We start from the raw sequence: 15,747 nt of genomic DNA on the forward strand, positions 1-15,747 counted from the left end.
TTCCTGTTGGTATAAAACACCCTGACAAAAGCAACATAGGGGAGAAGGGTTTGTTCTAGCTCACAGTTCATAGGGACCTAAGACGGCCTGAGCTTGAGGTCACACTGCATCCACAGTCAGGAAGCAGAGAACAATGGATGCTAGCACTCTGCCTGCTTTATTCAGAGTACACACTTCAGAACCCCCACCTAGGGGACAGTCTCCCCACATCCATCAACACAATGGAAATAATTCTCCACAGACATTCTCAGAACGTGACCTTCATCTGGATTATAACATACAGTGCACTGGGAGGCTTTCCTCCTAGGTGACTCTGGATCCTGCCAGGGTGACAACACCAACCATCACACTGACCAAAATTTGAACTGACAGCCTCTATGTCTTTAATTCTGTCTAGTCTTTAATTTTGTGGAAAACATAATTATAAATTGTCAAGAAGAAATTCAGAGGGAAGCAGGAGACATGTTTCCTGAGTACTTAGCATAAGCCTATGATAGGGGATTTGAAGAATAGTCACATAAATATAGACATATATAACACACATTTCTCAGGGAAAGCCTAGGAAAAATCGGGGGTTTGGGTTCTAGGTGCACATCTGCAAATAGCTCAGTTGTATAAATGTCTTAGGTGCTTTCATCTGTTTATACTACTGTAAAAGGACATTTTTCTTCTACATCAGAGTTTGTTTAGAAGACAGCAAGTTACAGCTGGGCATGGTGGCGCACACCTTTAATCCCAGCACTTGGGAGGCAGAGGCAGGAGAATTTCTGAGTTCGAGGCCAGCCTGGTCTACAAAGTGAGTTCCAAGACAGCCAGGGCTACAGAGAAACCCTGTCTCGAAAAACCAAAAAAAGAAGAAAAAGAAGAAGAAGAAGAAGAAGACGACAGCAAATTGGATATTTTGTCATGTTTCACCTGTTCTAACCTTCAGATTTTGTCATTGATCTCTGAGTGGCCCTCGTAAGCTAAAACAAGAACCTCAGAGGGCTTTATGTCAAGATTGCTTTCCTTATTTTATTTTAGTCTTATTTTAACCAATCATGTAGAGCAATGAGTATATTCCAGTCTTCTTTCAAATATGTTTTAATCTTTAGCTATGGTTTGAATGTTATATCCCCTCCAACATTCACGTTGAAACGTAATCCCCAATTAAGAGATGGGGCTTTTGGGCTGGAGAGATGGCTCAGTGGTTAAGAGCACCGACTGCTCTTCCAGAGGTCCTGAGTTCAATTCCCAGCAACCACATGGTGGCTCACATCCATCTGTAATGGAATCTGATGCCCTCTTCTGGTGTGTCTGAAGACAGCGGCAGTGTACTCATAGAAATAAAATAAATCTTTAAAAAAGAGAGGGAGATGGGGCTTTTAAGACATAATTAACTGTAGAGGGCTTCACCTTTATTCATGGGGTTAGTACTCTATTACAGAGGTGGGAGGGAACCAGCTAGGCTCCTTTTCCTCCTTTTCCATTGTTATGATCTAACACTTCTCCCCTCCAGATGATGTAAGCCATTTTAGGAGCAGAAAAACAGAGACTCACTAAATACTAACCACACTGGCCTTTGATCTTGAACTGCCAGCCTCTGAAACTGTGAAAAATAAATTTCTTTCCTTTATAAATTACCCTGCTTCAAGTGTTTTGTCATGGCAGCGTATAATCTACCAAGCATAGTGACTATAAAATCCCTTCCTTAACAATAAGCACATGCCTTCTGCCCTCGGCCAATTGGTATGTTTCTTTGCATAAAGACAGACTCAGCTGTGCTTGTTTTGCTCTGCATCTCTCCGGGTCTTTATTACTATTACTTGGCTACATTTGATATTTGAATAGTACCTCATAGTTTATAAATTTATCCCCAAATATCAACTCATTTTGGAAGAATTAGGATCAAACAGGATGGGCTTTTGAACCAACGAGGGTCTGCATGTACCACGGAGAGCTGGGGCTCTTTGGCTCATTGCATCAGTCAATGATCCATGCTTTAAAGGCCTGGAATTTTTCAAAACCAGTCTTTTACAGTGGTTGGCTCTTCCTCATCATATATAGGCATTAGCTCAAATATTACCTTTTTTTAGGGAACCTGGTCAATCTAAGAATTACTCTAGACTAATCTCTTTTTAGAATTTAGCATGGAGTACAATTATCTAGATGACTTATATATGTGTTGGCCGAACAGAACATGGTAGCTTTATGAAGCGCAGCCTTGTCTGGCTCTGCTGCTCACCCTGTTCTCCCTAGCATCCGGGAATGCCTGGGGCATCAGAGCTTTCCTTGATAAGTCTTGGGGGGGGGGGGGAAAGAGAGAGAGAGAGAGAGAACCTGAAAACCCCTAAGATAGCAACCCTCTGGGAGAAGTACTCACACGGGCCTCTGGGGGACAAGAAGACTGGCTCACTGGGGCTGTGTGCTGCCATCACACTGTTGATCCTCCGGCTCCATGATGGTTTATATAGACCCCCTCTGTGAATTACAATGGTACAGGGTGACTGTCTGTCTGCTGTCTGTTCCCAGGCCTCTCATGTGCATCTCTGGATACAATCCCATCACCCACAGTCATGCTCCAAGGCGGAAGAGGGTAAAGATGGACCCCTAGAAGTCTGATTTGTCAGGGATCTCCTGAGGAGTCTGCAGTTTCCTGAGTCTCCAATTTTATTTTAACATTTCTACAAATTTTGGGCTGAATATCCACACAGCTAATTGTATTTCTGTTAACACAGGAGTACTTATTTGTGTCACAGGAAAACCGTGCTCTCCTTATGGCCAGTGGCCTCACACTGTGCTCATAGCTTAGGGACAAACATTTACAGTGTGTGACACTGAGTTTTCCTATGTAGTACCCCGGCCTCTAACTGAAACTCAGCACAATTTATTTCTTCCTCAGTGAGCACTCACTGAGCATCTACTATGTACTAGACTACACTCCATCGAGACTACAAACCATAGATATGACTGGGAACCGGATATGCGTGGCTCCTACCACAATGGGAGTTATCTTTACAGGACGGAGAAACACAAAAGAACTAGAAACATACTGTGGTGATTGTTAAGCTAAGGGAGGGGAGCCTGGGGGTTAAGGGAGATGAAGAAAATGTCAAGTGACCGTAATTTACATGATGGGGTAAGATCTCCCGAGATAAAATGATCTGAAAAACAAACAGGGTAGAATGTGGGGTGGGAGGTGTTCCAGGCCAGGAAGAGACCGTGTCTTGAGGGCAGAGAGGATATGCACCACGGAAGTAGCAATTTAGAATGCATGGTTAGTGTCACGGAATAGAGTGCTGGTGCGGAAAGGTGTGTGTGCGCGCACACACACACACGCGTGTGTAGGGAAGGGAAAAAGGAAAAGGAGAGAGGCTGAACACTCATTGAAGAGCTCACTGGTAAGCCATTGATAATGGAAGGGAAGAGAAAGCCACAGAGGAATTGAGCATGGTGACCCCTGTCCTCAAGAGAAGCAGAGGCAAGAGGTACTCTGCAAATTCGAGGCCAGTAAGGTTTACGAAGTAAGATTCTGTCTTGAAAATAACAACCATGACAGCTCTCCCCTCCCAAACAAACAAACAACTGCAGGAAAGTCTAACACTTGAGAAGAGTTGGTTTAAAGTTGCATGGTGGGTGAGGTGAGGAGAAGCCCATGGGGCTTCAGGCTTACACAAAGAACTACTGCACTGAGTAAAGCTGGGAGCTGGAGAGTGGCCTCCCCAGGGAAGGAGGGGTATACCAATGGTCATGCCAATGCCAATGTCCAGTGCCAAACAGCCACACCTGAAAACGTAACTCAGGTAACATTATATGGACTCAACCGGTTATACTGGAGAATAAATATTTATATACAAGTACATATATGCAATAACAATTAATGAAAAAGGGGCCTAAATTTGAATAGTAGGGACAGCTATATAGAAGGTTTGGAGAGAGGAAAGGGACAGGAGAAATACTGTAATTGAATTACAATCTCAATAAGAATTGGTTTATATCTGTTTTTCACATTATATAGTTGATCAGGAACTATACAATTCTCTGCTTGGAAGAAAAACAACAACAGCAACAACAACAACAACAACGACTTACTAAGATCCAAAAAAAAGAGGAATTAGCAAATTGTGGGTCCTCTAACTGGAGTGAATCCCCATCTTATCTTCTCCCTTTTAAAAGACAATCTTTCCCTCCAAGATAATTTCTCTGTAACTAACTTCCTCCATGGTAGGCAGTTTTCTAACTGAAGTCAGTGGGGTTAGAGCATTACCTCAGGGGTCATTACCTCAGGGGTCAATACCTCAGGGCTCATACTCATTCCCAACAAAGTCTTAAACACTGAGTATAATTGTGGTCTAGCTGACATTGCTAGTGGTATCCTAGTAGAGGCTACTGCTAAAATTTCACCAATGGAAACGAAGCCAATAAAGAATTGGAGAGATCTGATGGGCCGGTTAACTATCATAATCAAAGAGAGTAAAACTATTGGATCATTTATTGAGATACTCTTTGCTTGAGTTTTTAACATCCTCTGGTTGACACAATGATGCGATCCAAACTTCCAGGAGTCCAACCTCTTAGGCAAGGAGTGACACAATTTTGGGTGATGCCGCTAGGTAAGCAAGGAAATATTTATAACCCTGACAAACAGGTACTAGACAGGAGCATTATCTAACTTAGCCACCTATTTAGGCCAGATGTTCCTTTTATGACAAAAAGCTAGAATGATGCCTGCTGTCAGGCTTCGTGAACAGTATGTATGTTGGAGGTGGGTGGGGTGTACTCATTATTCCTTCTGAAGAGGACGCAATCTTTTCTCAAACATCTCTCTCTTTCCAAACATTTGGGCTAAATTTATGTTAAAATTCAAAGCAAACAGATTTAATGCCGGAGACAAATGATGGCACACAGCTTTCCAACTCTGAGCACCTTCCTGGTATGTGGGCGAATGTCATTTCTGGGTACAACGATACCATCAGAATATTAGTAAGAGAGGCTCACAAGAAATGTTTACAGACTGATAGCAGAACACACTCGCTGTTCCATTATCTTGCCTCCACCTGACCCTTGAACGCGGTGACAAGGACATTTTTACCCCAGGACAACTGGAGAGACAAAGGCTATATTATTGCACTTCAATTCTCTTTACCTCTGTTTCCGGAGAGGATTTATAAACAGGCTAGGGCAGTGGTTTCCAAAGTCGGAAAGATGGAAAGATATTCCCTTCCCAAGCTCATCGAATTTTCCCTTCCTGTTCTAGACTTTTTTTTTTTTTTTTCAAAATGTCCTTGGCTTTGTCTTTACCTGAGCTTGTAAGAAAAGTCCTCTGTGCCACTCCTCTGCCAGCCTCCCAGGAAAGGAAAGCCTCCCTGGGAGGGTCAGCTAGGAAAGGACAGCGTGGGAAACCTGAGGAAGCGGCCTCCAAGCTGCCAGTGCGGGCCCTGCGCGGTCGGGTTCCGGCGCGGCCCCTTTAAGAGCAGGCCCTGTCCCCGCCCTCCTCCTGGCGGGGCTGGCGCTCGGTGGCGGCCGCTACGGTGCTGACAAGATGGCGGCTGGCGGGGCTGTTGCTGTGGCGCCCGAGTGCCGGCTTCTGCCCTACGCGCTGCATAAGTGGAGCTCCTTCTCCTCCACTTACCTTCCCGAGTAAGTGCGGGGCCCCGCGCTCGAGCTGTCGGAGCTGCTCGGTGAGAGCGCGGCCGGCCAGAGCGTGCGGTGTGGGGAGCGGAGCCGAGAGAGGCCCAGGCGGGGCCTGTGACGGGGAACGCGCGGCCTCCGGAGCTTCTCAGTGCGGCGGCCGAGCGCTCCGGCCTGGCGGGCGGAGGCCGGGCTGAGGGCCCCGGAGCGAGCTCGGGGTGGCGGCGGCGAGGCGGGCTTGCGTAGCGGGAGACGAGGCGGAGCGGAGCGGGGCTTCGGGCCCGGGGCGGCGGGCGAGCCTCCCCCGCCGTCGGAGGTGGTCAGGGCGACGACGGGGGCCGGGTCCTTCCCGGACGGCTCGGACACGCAGCGCCGGAGTTCCTGAGCCCGCAGTAAAAGTGCTTAGCTCTGCACGAGTGGCGAGAGAAGTTGGGGAGTCCATCCGCACCCTGGCGAGAACTTGGAGGACTGGCAGAGGGGTGTCTTGGCTTTTTTTTGGAGGGGTGGGCTGGAAGTTCTGAAAAAGATCGGGAAGGAGGGCAGGTCTGGGGGCGTGCGGCTTGCCCGAGGGCACCACCATGTCAGCAGAAATGGCCTTAGGAACACAAGGAGGAACGGGTGCAGTTTTCTGTAGCTATTCGAATAAAATTGCTACATCTCCGGAGTGTCCTGAACAGGGAGTGTGTTCCATTCGTATTTTAAAAATTCCTCCCGTTTGTTCAGATTGGATTTCTCGAGTCCAGTCGGTCAGGACTCTGGAAGTGAAGCTGCGGGTGAAGAGTCAGCCTCCCCAGACTGCCCACCTGCCCTCCTCCTAGTCACCAGGTCAAGAGTTGGCACTGAAGCCTCGTAGCTCCCGCCCAATGAAGGCTGACCTGTGCTCTGATCTGGCCGGTTGTGGCCTGTTGATAGCTGGTACATGGCCACATCTCTGATTGATGTTGGAACCCAGCTCTTAATTTGAGGGTGAGCTGGATAAGCACCGACCTTCATTTGAAGTGGACTTGTGGCTGTTCATTCTGTGAACCTCTGTTTGTTTGTTTGTTTTGTAGTTTTTTCTTTTGGAGGGTGTGTTTGGTTGTTTGTTTTGACTGACTCCTTTGAATCTGAAGATAACATTTTTTTGTGTCTAGGTTAGAGAGTTGGTGGTGTGTCACTAACTACCTCGAATGACTTTTCCCACCCCCAGGTCTTTCGTCAGATTTCTTACACTGTAGGTTGTCTGCCATTGCTTTACCTTCTAAGGTAGGCATGAGACTGGGATAGCCCAAATCCCAGTTGCGTTACCTGTTGTATAGGCATGTTAAGGAGAGAGGCAGTTCTAAAAGGAGTCTTGATCTGGTGGGATAGTGGTTTTAGTCAGCCTCCAGTTTGGAGTGGGGACAGCACCTGCTGTTACAGTTGGACTGCAGCTGGAAGAAGCCATTGCTATAGCTTCCTTAAGGCCACAGAGAAACCAGTTTATTTGCACTTAGTACTTCCACTTAGTGCATCTTGTTTAACCACAAAGACATTTCAAACATGTAGTATAGTTTTTATTTTAAAGCCCTTTAGAGTTAAGCAGTCCAGAGTGAAGGAGTGCAGATGAGCATTAGGACGCTTGCGTTTGAGGACTTTGTCAGGCAGGCTGGTGTGTGTCTGCCTTACTTGTGAAGTTCTTGGTTCTGAACTTAGGTTAGCAGGTATACATCTTTGTATGACAGGAAGTTTAAGAAAGAGATTGATTTTCCCCCCTAAAATGACCTCTAATGGGGTGAAACAGTGGAAGGCATTATGAAATGTCTCAAGCAGGTGTGACTTTTTTTTTTAAGGTCTAGCCAGCTATTTATTGAAATCGTTCAGCAAAGAACAAATATTTATTGATAGAAATCTAGGCATTTTGGGGTGATGGTAATAATTACAAAAAATGGCAATTACTTATGCCTTTCACATGCTAATCTTTATGAGTACTTCAAGTGTTTTAGCTCATTTAAACCTTAACAGTCTTCTAAAGAACCCCAAAAGCCTGGGCCTGGTGTTGGGCCTGGAAGGAGAGGCCTGTAATGCAAGCCCTTAGGAAGCAGAAGCAGGAGAATCACAAGAGTAAGGCCATCCTCGGCGACATAGTAAAGTAAGGCCGGCCTGGGCTGTGAGATCTGTGTTGTCATCTGTGACCTCAGATCTCCATTTTCCAGACGAGCAAACAGGGATGAGAGGTTCAGATTTGCCTCTGGTCATCCGCCTAGATGAGGACAGAGCTGAGTCCAGAGGACCCGCTCCACAGTTCTCCCCCCAGCGTGCTTTCTTGACTGCTTTTGTCTAAGGGTTTGTAGAGATTGGAGGGATTCTGTTAAAGGTGTTAAGTTGTTTATAGACACATACGGACGGGCTGGAGAGATTTTGTGAACAAGCTTGAGGACCTGAGTTCAGATGCTAACATAGACAGTCTTGTATGGTGCACTTGTGACCCCATTGCTCTTGGTGGGGTAGAGACTGGAGGATCCCTGGGGCTAATTGGGTACCAGCTTCTAGGTTCAGCGAGAAAAGGAACAAGGCAGAGAGTGATAGAGTAGGCTACCCTGTGTCCTCCTCTGGCCTCTCGGGAGCACAAACACAGTTATCTGTACACATAGGTGCATATATACCACATATGGGCAGAACCCTTCCTCCCGCCCCCATGAAGTCATGAAAAGGATTTCAATCTCAGATTTCATTCTAGGACTTCTATTTTTTTTTTCTAATGAAAAAAACTATTTCTCCTTTTAATTCCTAAGATTGATTGGGACCTTAAAATGTTAAAACAGGTCTAGTTAAAGATCACACGCTAGCACATTGGCCTTTTATTTTTCAGTGTGTTTAAATGGATTTTCCTTTATTTTACTTTTTCTTCTGAAATCTATACCTAATTTTGGAATTAAGAGAGCTACATGTAAGTGACACATGATACGATAACATACTACATGTAAAACCATTTGATAAATCATTGATCTGTATTCTTGACTGTTTATTGTTGTAGGTTGTAGCGATGCTGGTGATAATTTGTTGGGTGCTTGGTGTTCCTGAGCTGCTTTGCTCATATAGTTTGTTAATTCTTAAGCACAATGTGCAGTGAGCTTCCTATGTTCTGCAGCTGAGGAAGCTGAGGTCAATATGTATGAACTTGCCCACAGCATACAGCTTTCCAGGGGCCTCTTACACTCTATTTTAAAACAACTCCACCAATAACAATTATTAAGTGTCTTCTGTTCTCAGATTGTTCTGTGCAATTAGATATGTTTAGTATTTGCCCCAACCCCAGTATGAGTGTGATACTATATTTTACAGCTAGGGAATCGGAGATTTAGAGAGGTTAACTAGTTTAGGTCTGGGGTCTAAAAGCATTGGAGAGGGGACTCTGGTACCGGGATTTCTGACTTCCCTTCACAAGCTCTGTGAGCTGCTTCACTGTGTGATACGGCTGCTCTGTGCTTACAGACAGGATTTGCTTGAGTCACTTCTCCAGCTCTGCATTCTGTAGCACACAGCTTGGCTTCTAGGCTCATCTACCTCCACTCCATTGCTCTTGTTGATCTTGGTGGACATCCCATGGTACTGGCATCTCCAAAACTGCTGGGGTCTTGCTGCAACTAGACTACACTTTAACAACTAGCCTCTCATAGGCTCTCTTCATGGTGCCAAGCCTCAGCTGCTCTCATGACCCCTCATGTCTTTAAAACTGGTATCGTCTAGGGTGACTCTTACACCTTCTGGCCACCAACATGAGATTCATCCTTGGCTGTCTCTGGAACACAGCTTCTTTGTTCTCTCAGAAATTACTTCCCAGAAGGTTTTACTCACTGATGCTGGTCTTTTCTTAATCACTGCTAATTTCTTAGCTCCAGCTAACCAGCATCACTTGTCCCTGTGTGTGCTAGGCAAGTCCTCTTTCATTGAGCTACATCCCTGGTTTTATTGGTTGTTAATTTCTCTCTCTCTCTCTCTCTCTCTCTCTCTCTCTCTCTTTTATAACAGAGAGGTGTACCTCGGTAATTCTGTGGTTATGAATCTGAATTTTTCCTTTTAGTTCTTTAAGAACTGTATGTTTGAAGTCATTACTAGATGTATACAGACTTACAGCTTTATCATTCTAGTAAATTGGGCCTTTGAAAGTTATAATATGCCCCTTTTATCTTTAATAATACTATGTGCTTCTTGCCTTTAAAATCTACTTGGTGTAGTTCTGTCCACCTTATTTGAGCTGCTTTTGTTGGTTGTAACCTTTGCTTAGTTTTTCCTCGCTGGTGCTGGTGATTGGAACCCAAGACCTTATGCATATTAGACAGTACTTGTCTAGCCCTCTTACTGTGCATGTTTTGTGTTTGCATATTTGAGATCTGTTTCTTTTTAACAACATATACATTTGTTAAAATTAAGTTCTTTTATTCATTTAGAGACAGAGGGTGAATGAGAGAGGGAAGAAGGGAGAAGGAGATGTTTGGAGGTTAGAGGACAGATTTCAGGAGTTGGTTCAGTTCATCCACTGTATAGATTCCGGGGATTCAAATCAGGTCTTCAGGCTTGGTGGCAAGTACCTCCTGAGACAGCTTGCTGCCCCAAGATTTGAGTATTTTGCTATTAAATTAGAGTTAGCTCAGATTTTTTTCCCTTCTGCATATTAAAAAAAATATTGCCTTTCTGTGCTTACAGACCTGTGTCTGTCTTACATTGATTTAGGCATGTGCTTACTAGCAGTTACTTAGTTGTGTTTTACTTTTGGTTTTGCTGATCTGTAAATCTCTTTTTTAAGACTTGTTTTTTTGTAAGGTGTAGAATTGATAATTTAATTTTGTTATATGGTATTTTTCATTCCTGTAATATGATTTTATATTACTTATGCTTTTATTAAAACATTTGTGGGAATCTATTTATGTTAAGGCATGTTTAGAGGAGAGATAATTGGGTTTAGTGTCAGTCTTTTGGCTTATGACTGTTAGTAATTAATACTTTAAGAATATCCTTGGCCAGGTAGTGGTGGTGCATGTCTATAATCCTAGCACTTGAGGCAGAGGCAGAGGCAGGTGGATTTCTGAGTTCGAGGCCAGCCTGGTCTACAGAGTGAGTTCCAGGACAGCCAGGACTGCATAGAGAAACCCTGTCTTGAAAAAAACAAAAAACAAACAAACAAACAAAAAAAGAATATCCTTATATTACTTTACTATGACTTGTATATCTTATTATTATTAAGATTATGACTGTGGTGGTCTTAATGAGAATGGCCCCCATAGGCTCATACATTTGAATGTTTGGTTCCCAGTTGGTGAATTGTTTAGGAAGGATTAGGAGGTATGGCCTTGTTGGAGGAGGTATGTCACTGGAGGTGGGCTCCCATGGCAGGCCCAGTTTCTGTCTATGTCTATCTCTCCCTCTCCTCCTTTCCCCCACACTCCTCTTCCCTCTTCCCCTCTCTCCCTCTGTGCTTGTCTCCCTCTCTCCCTCTGCCACTCTCCCTCTCCCCCTTTTGCCCTATCTCCCTCTTTCCCTCTCTCCCTCTGTGCCTCTAACTTGTAAACTCTCAGCTACTGCTCCAGTACCCTGTGTGCCTGCCTACTGCCATGCTCCCTGTTATTGATGGTCATGAACTCACCTCTGAAACTGTAAGTAAGCCCCCAATTAGATTCTTTCTTTTATCAGTTGCCTTGGTCACGGTGTCTCTTCACTGCAATAGAAAAGTAACATAGATGGGTACTGTATTAGTCAGGGTTCTCTAGAGTCACAGAACTTAGGGATAGTCTCTATATAGTAAAATAATTTATTGATGACTTACAGTCGGCAGCCCAATTCCCAACAATGGTTCAGTCGCAGCTGTGAATGGAAGTCCAAGGATCTAGCAGTTATTCAGTCTCACACAGCAAGCAGGCGAAGGAGCAAGAGCTAGACTCCCTTCTTCCAATGTCCTTATATTGTCTCCAGCAGAAGGTTCCACCACACCTTTAATCCCAGATGAATGGTGTAGCCCAGATTAAATGTGTGTTCCTTAAACTGGGAGATTTAATCTTCTGGAATCCATAGCCACTATGGCTCAAGATCTCCATATCAAGATCCAGATAAGGATCTCCAAGCCTCCAGATAAGGGTCACTGGTGAGCCTTCCAATTCTGGATTGTAATTCATTCCAAATATAGTCAAGTTGACAACCAGGAATAGCCACTACAGGTGCTTACTATTATCACCTGTGTTTGTTGTAAAACAAATGGACTTAGATGAAGAAAACTGCACATTTACTTGTAACAGCTCTATGTGCCCCCTCCCTTTTCCTTTCAGTGTCCACTTCCCCCTCCCAGTTGGTTTAGGTAGTTTCCATTAGAAGAGTCATAAGACTTAACTCCTATTCTTCAAATGCCACTTGAAATACTATTTTACTAGGACACTTTGTGTGCCCCAATCTTCCTCCGTAAGTCTGGCATCTATCCCCCGCCCCTATGGTTGAATACTTGAATATATGCCTGTCTGATATGTCACATGTTACAATTTTTAGCTATGTTCTTATTTATATGGTTGCTTGCTTAATAGCTATTTCTGTCAACTGGATCATGAACTCCATAAAGAGTATGTAGCAACCCCCATCATTGTATCTGAGCATAATGTTTATTAATGAATAGATAAGAGAATTAACTAGCTATTTTAATTATATTTCTCTTTTTTAAGTGTTATTTTGGTTCAGGAGTGGAATATCATGTTGACTTGTTCAAAATAGAAAATAATTTATTTTAAATGTCTTCAGTGGTTTTCAACAAAGGTTGAGAGTATCTTAAACAAAAAAGGATATACTATTTGGAAGGACTTGGGATAGTGTTTCTAATCTGTGTCTTTGAGACATTTATTATGAAGTTATTTAAGATTTTATAGGTATTTCTAATAAGATCTTTATTTCTAGTTCAGTTTAATGTAAAATTTGATTTGCCAAATAACTGAATAATTTAGAGGATTATTACCAGCATTCTGATTACTTTTAGGATATGGTTTCTTTTGGTTCCTTGATTATAAGTGGTTTTAGTTTTTTTAATGTAATCTTGCTATTAACATATAATTTATGTACAGTACATTTTAGCTACTTAAACCAAGTCAATGAGGTGTAGTATAGGGAGAGATAAGTGTGACTGTGACTGTAGTCATGTTACACCTTTTTGTTGTCTGTAGAGAGCAGTGCCCCTTAGCTACCCTTCTCTCTGCAAGCACTTGCCGCAGTGTCTGTCTGTGAAGGTTGTCTGTTCCAGGTCTTTCGCATAGATGGGATAATGAAAGGCATTCTTTCCTGGGATCCTGTTTTTAAAGATCACACTATTATATCATGTGTCAGTGCCATGTGTGTTTTCTGACTGGTAATATGAATGTGTATAGAGGTACCACAGTTTGTATATTCATTAGTTGATAGGCATTTGGACTATATATACATTATGAATAATGCTTCTATAAACATTGTTTATGGGAGTGTAATGTTTTCATTCCTTTTGCATGTATGTTTAGAGATAGAATTTTTGGATTTAACTATTTGAGGGACTGTCAGATTTTTTGTTTGTTTTGTTTTGTTTTTTGGTCAGTTCTCTTTTTTTCTTTTGTTATTAAAGAAGTGCCTTAAAAACTACTTAATGTAACTTTATAAACAAAAGCTCTATATTGAAATGATCATATGAGATTAGATTATCTTGCTGTTAACTTAATTGCACTACCTTTTGTGACAGGTTAGTCTTTTATCATCCTTTATTTTTGTTGAGTGTGTGAATGTGAGTGTGTGGGAGTATGTATATGTGATTGTGTAAGTATTAGTGTGTGAGTGTGTATGTGTGTGTGAGTGTATATGAGTGTGTGCTCCATACTTTCATCCTTGAAGATCTTTTGTTCCTCCCTATTAATGTGCATATTTTTCACATATTAGTGCTGAGAAATTGGTTGAAGATTGGCTTTTAGAATTATATTATTTAAGGCTGTGGCACACATCTTTATTTCCAGCACTCAGGAGGCAGAGGCAGGTGGATTTCCAAATTTGAAGCCAGCTTGGTCTATATAGCAAGTCCTATGCTAGTCTAAAAAACAGAATACCCTGTCTCAAGACAAACTATATTGTTTATATATAAAATACGAGTAAGATATTTCTGAAAGAGTTGAAAGTTGTTTATGAATTCATTCCTCATATAAACTGAGGCATACGTTTTTAAAGTGTTGAAAATAGCTTCTAATTTCTCCCAGAGCTTAGAATTTTGGGTAGTTGAAAATTCATACATCTAGGTCTTTGGCATTTGTTGAATGAAATCTTGATTTTCAACAGGCTGTAATACTCTGGATGATAAATTTAAAGACAGATTTAAAAAAATATTTTCTTCCTATATTATAGCATTTGAGTTGCAATTAGAGCTTTTCAGATTTCTGGCTATCTTTACCACAAAGTATAGGGCATTGACTTGTGGTTAATTCTCGGGCCTGTTTAAGGTAAGGGGTGAGAGTATCTGACCTCACCCTGTAGTCATCGTTGTTCAGTAGAGTGGCTGAGTTGAAGATACTAAAGGCTAAGTTTAGAGTTCAGTTAGAGTAGCATTAGTAAGCTCTTACTTTGATTTTGCACTCTATTTATATAGAGAAAGGAGGGTCACAACAAGTATAAGAACATTGCAGAAAAGAATGCCGAACTATGAAGATGGCAGTCTCGGGAAACTAAGATTTTTACCAGAGGGTTTTAGGTCTTTATGTCTCGGACAGAGAATTGAACAGGACATGAAAAGGGAGAGGTAAAAGTATACATTTATTAGAAGTGAGAGTAAGAGCGTAGAGTGCACTCCACAGAATGGAAGCAGGATCAAGCAAGCCTGGGACTCAAGAGCTGGGAGTTCTTTTCTGGGAGTTCTTTTCTTGAATGTAGGTAGAGGGAGGAGACAGCCTCTAGGGAATGAATTCTTACCCAGATTGGCAAACTGAGCTGCTGTGTAAATTTGGTTGATCTGCATATAATTGTGCTATAGATATCCCTTAATTGTAAGCTTATGGATGTCTTATCTTGAGTGTGCAAGACGGTAAACAGGAGTTTTTCCTGACACCTGTCATAAGGATAGGTTGGCAGTGGCTGTACTTGATCCCAATGTCAGTCTAAGCTGGCTTTTAAAGAATTCTTTCTATCATAATGTGCCTGTCCATAAGTTACCTACTGGAGAGGAGGTGCCAGGAGTTGCCTTACTGAGAAGGGGCAGGCAAGAATATATGTCATGAACAGGTGCTATAAGTCACTGGGCTGTCTTAGTCTTGGGTATCTTAAAATATTGGCCAGCTTGTTAGCACCATCCTAGCATATATGCCTTGAACTGTTCTTATTTAAAGTTGTATTTTTATGTATGCCTCTGTGTGTTCATGAATGTGTGACACCTATGTGCTGGCACTGTTAGAACACGGACGTGGGCCTCAGATCCTTAGGAGCTGGAGTTGCAGGGAGTCGTATGTCACCAGACATGAGTGCAGGAAAAGCAGCAAGCACGTTTTAGTCTCCGAGCCATCTTTCTAGTCCTTAAACGATTATTTTGTTTGCTGGTAGAAAGACTGATGACTCAGCTGTCTGAAAGTTGAACAAGGATGCTGGTTATGACTTCAAAGTTATCTCTGAATTGCTCACATTCTATGTAATTTGAAAATAAGTAAAGCCCCCTAATTTATGTACATTATCTATAACATGAATATGACCCTCTGAGTGATTGATGCAGAAATCATGAACATTTTAGATGCATAAGGAAATTACTTGCCTGTCTTTAAAGGGTTGTTGCAATAAACTAATTGGAAAAGAGGCTCACTATTTTATTAATATGCAAAAGGGAAAAGTCAAATCTTGGGGGAAAACCATTGTGTATTTACTACCCCAGCATCATATATGTACTCCTTTTCTATAAAGGAGAAGGAAATGGGAGAGTGTCATTCATTTTAGGAAATTAGTAATGCTTTTTAGTGGAACTCAATGGGCTTGGAGAACATACTGTGGCTTGTAGTATGTCTGCTGGGCCTACAGAACAGATGACAGTGGTTTGTAAATTATTCTTTATGGGATTGAAATAGAAGATAAGTGGTGTTTGGAAAAAGTGTGGCTAGGTATATAGACAGAATTCAGTCTTTGTCCCTGTGATAAGAATTTAATCTCTAATTAGTGAGA

The 15,747-nt window shown here is 42.5% G+C and overlaps 1 protein-coding gene and 1 long non-coding RNA gene across 3 annotated transcripts in view; one reads left to right on the forward strand and one right to left on the reverse strand.

The window, feature by feature from the left end:
* LOC110296537 overlaps positions 1-5,438 on the reverse strand; it is a 32,365-nt gene extending 26,927 nt beyond the window's left edge. The window contains exons 1-2 of the long non-coding RNA XR_002378185.2: positions 5,281-5,438; positions 2,363-2,460 (exon numbers count right to left, since the gene is read on the reverse strand). This is a non-coding gene — a long non-coding RNA (uncharacterized LOC110296537). The remainder of the gene's footprint in view (positions 1-2,362; positions 2,461-5,280) is intronic.
* A 57-nt stretch (positions 5,439-5,495) lies between these two features.
* Positions 5,496-15,747, forward strand: part of Mkln1 (muskelin 1) — a 111,439-nt gene continuing 101,187 nt past the window's right edge. Inside the window, exon 1 of one of the 2 annotated variants that reach the window (XM_021164743.1) lies at positions 5,496-5,619. In XM_021164743.1, coding sequence (XP_021020402.1) covers positions 5,522-5,619 — 98 coding nt within the window. In that variant the 5' untranslated portion in view covers positions 5,496-5,521. The remainder of the gene's footprint in view (positions 5,620-15,747) is intronic. The other variant, XM_029478299.1, reaches the window with a different exon arrangement.

Source organism: Mus caroli, chromosome 6 (assembly GCF_900094665.2).
Source record: "Mus caroli chromosome 6, CAROLI_EIJ_v1.1, whole genome shotgun sequence".
NCBI lineage: Eukaryota > Metazoa > Chordata > Mammalia > Rodentia > Muridae > Mus > Mus caroli.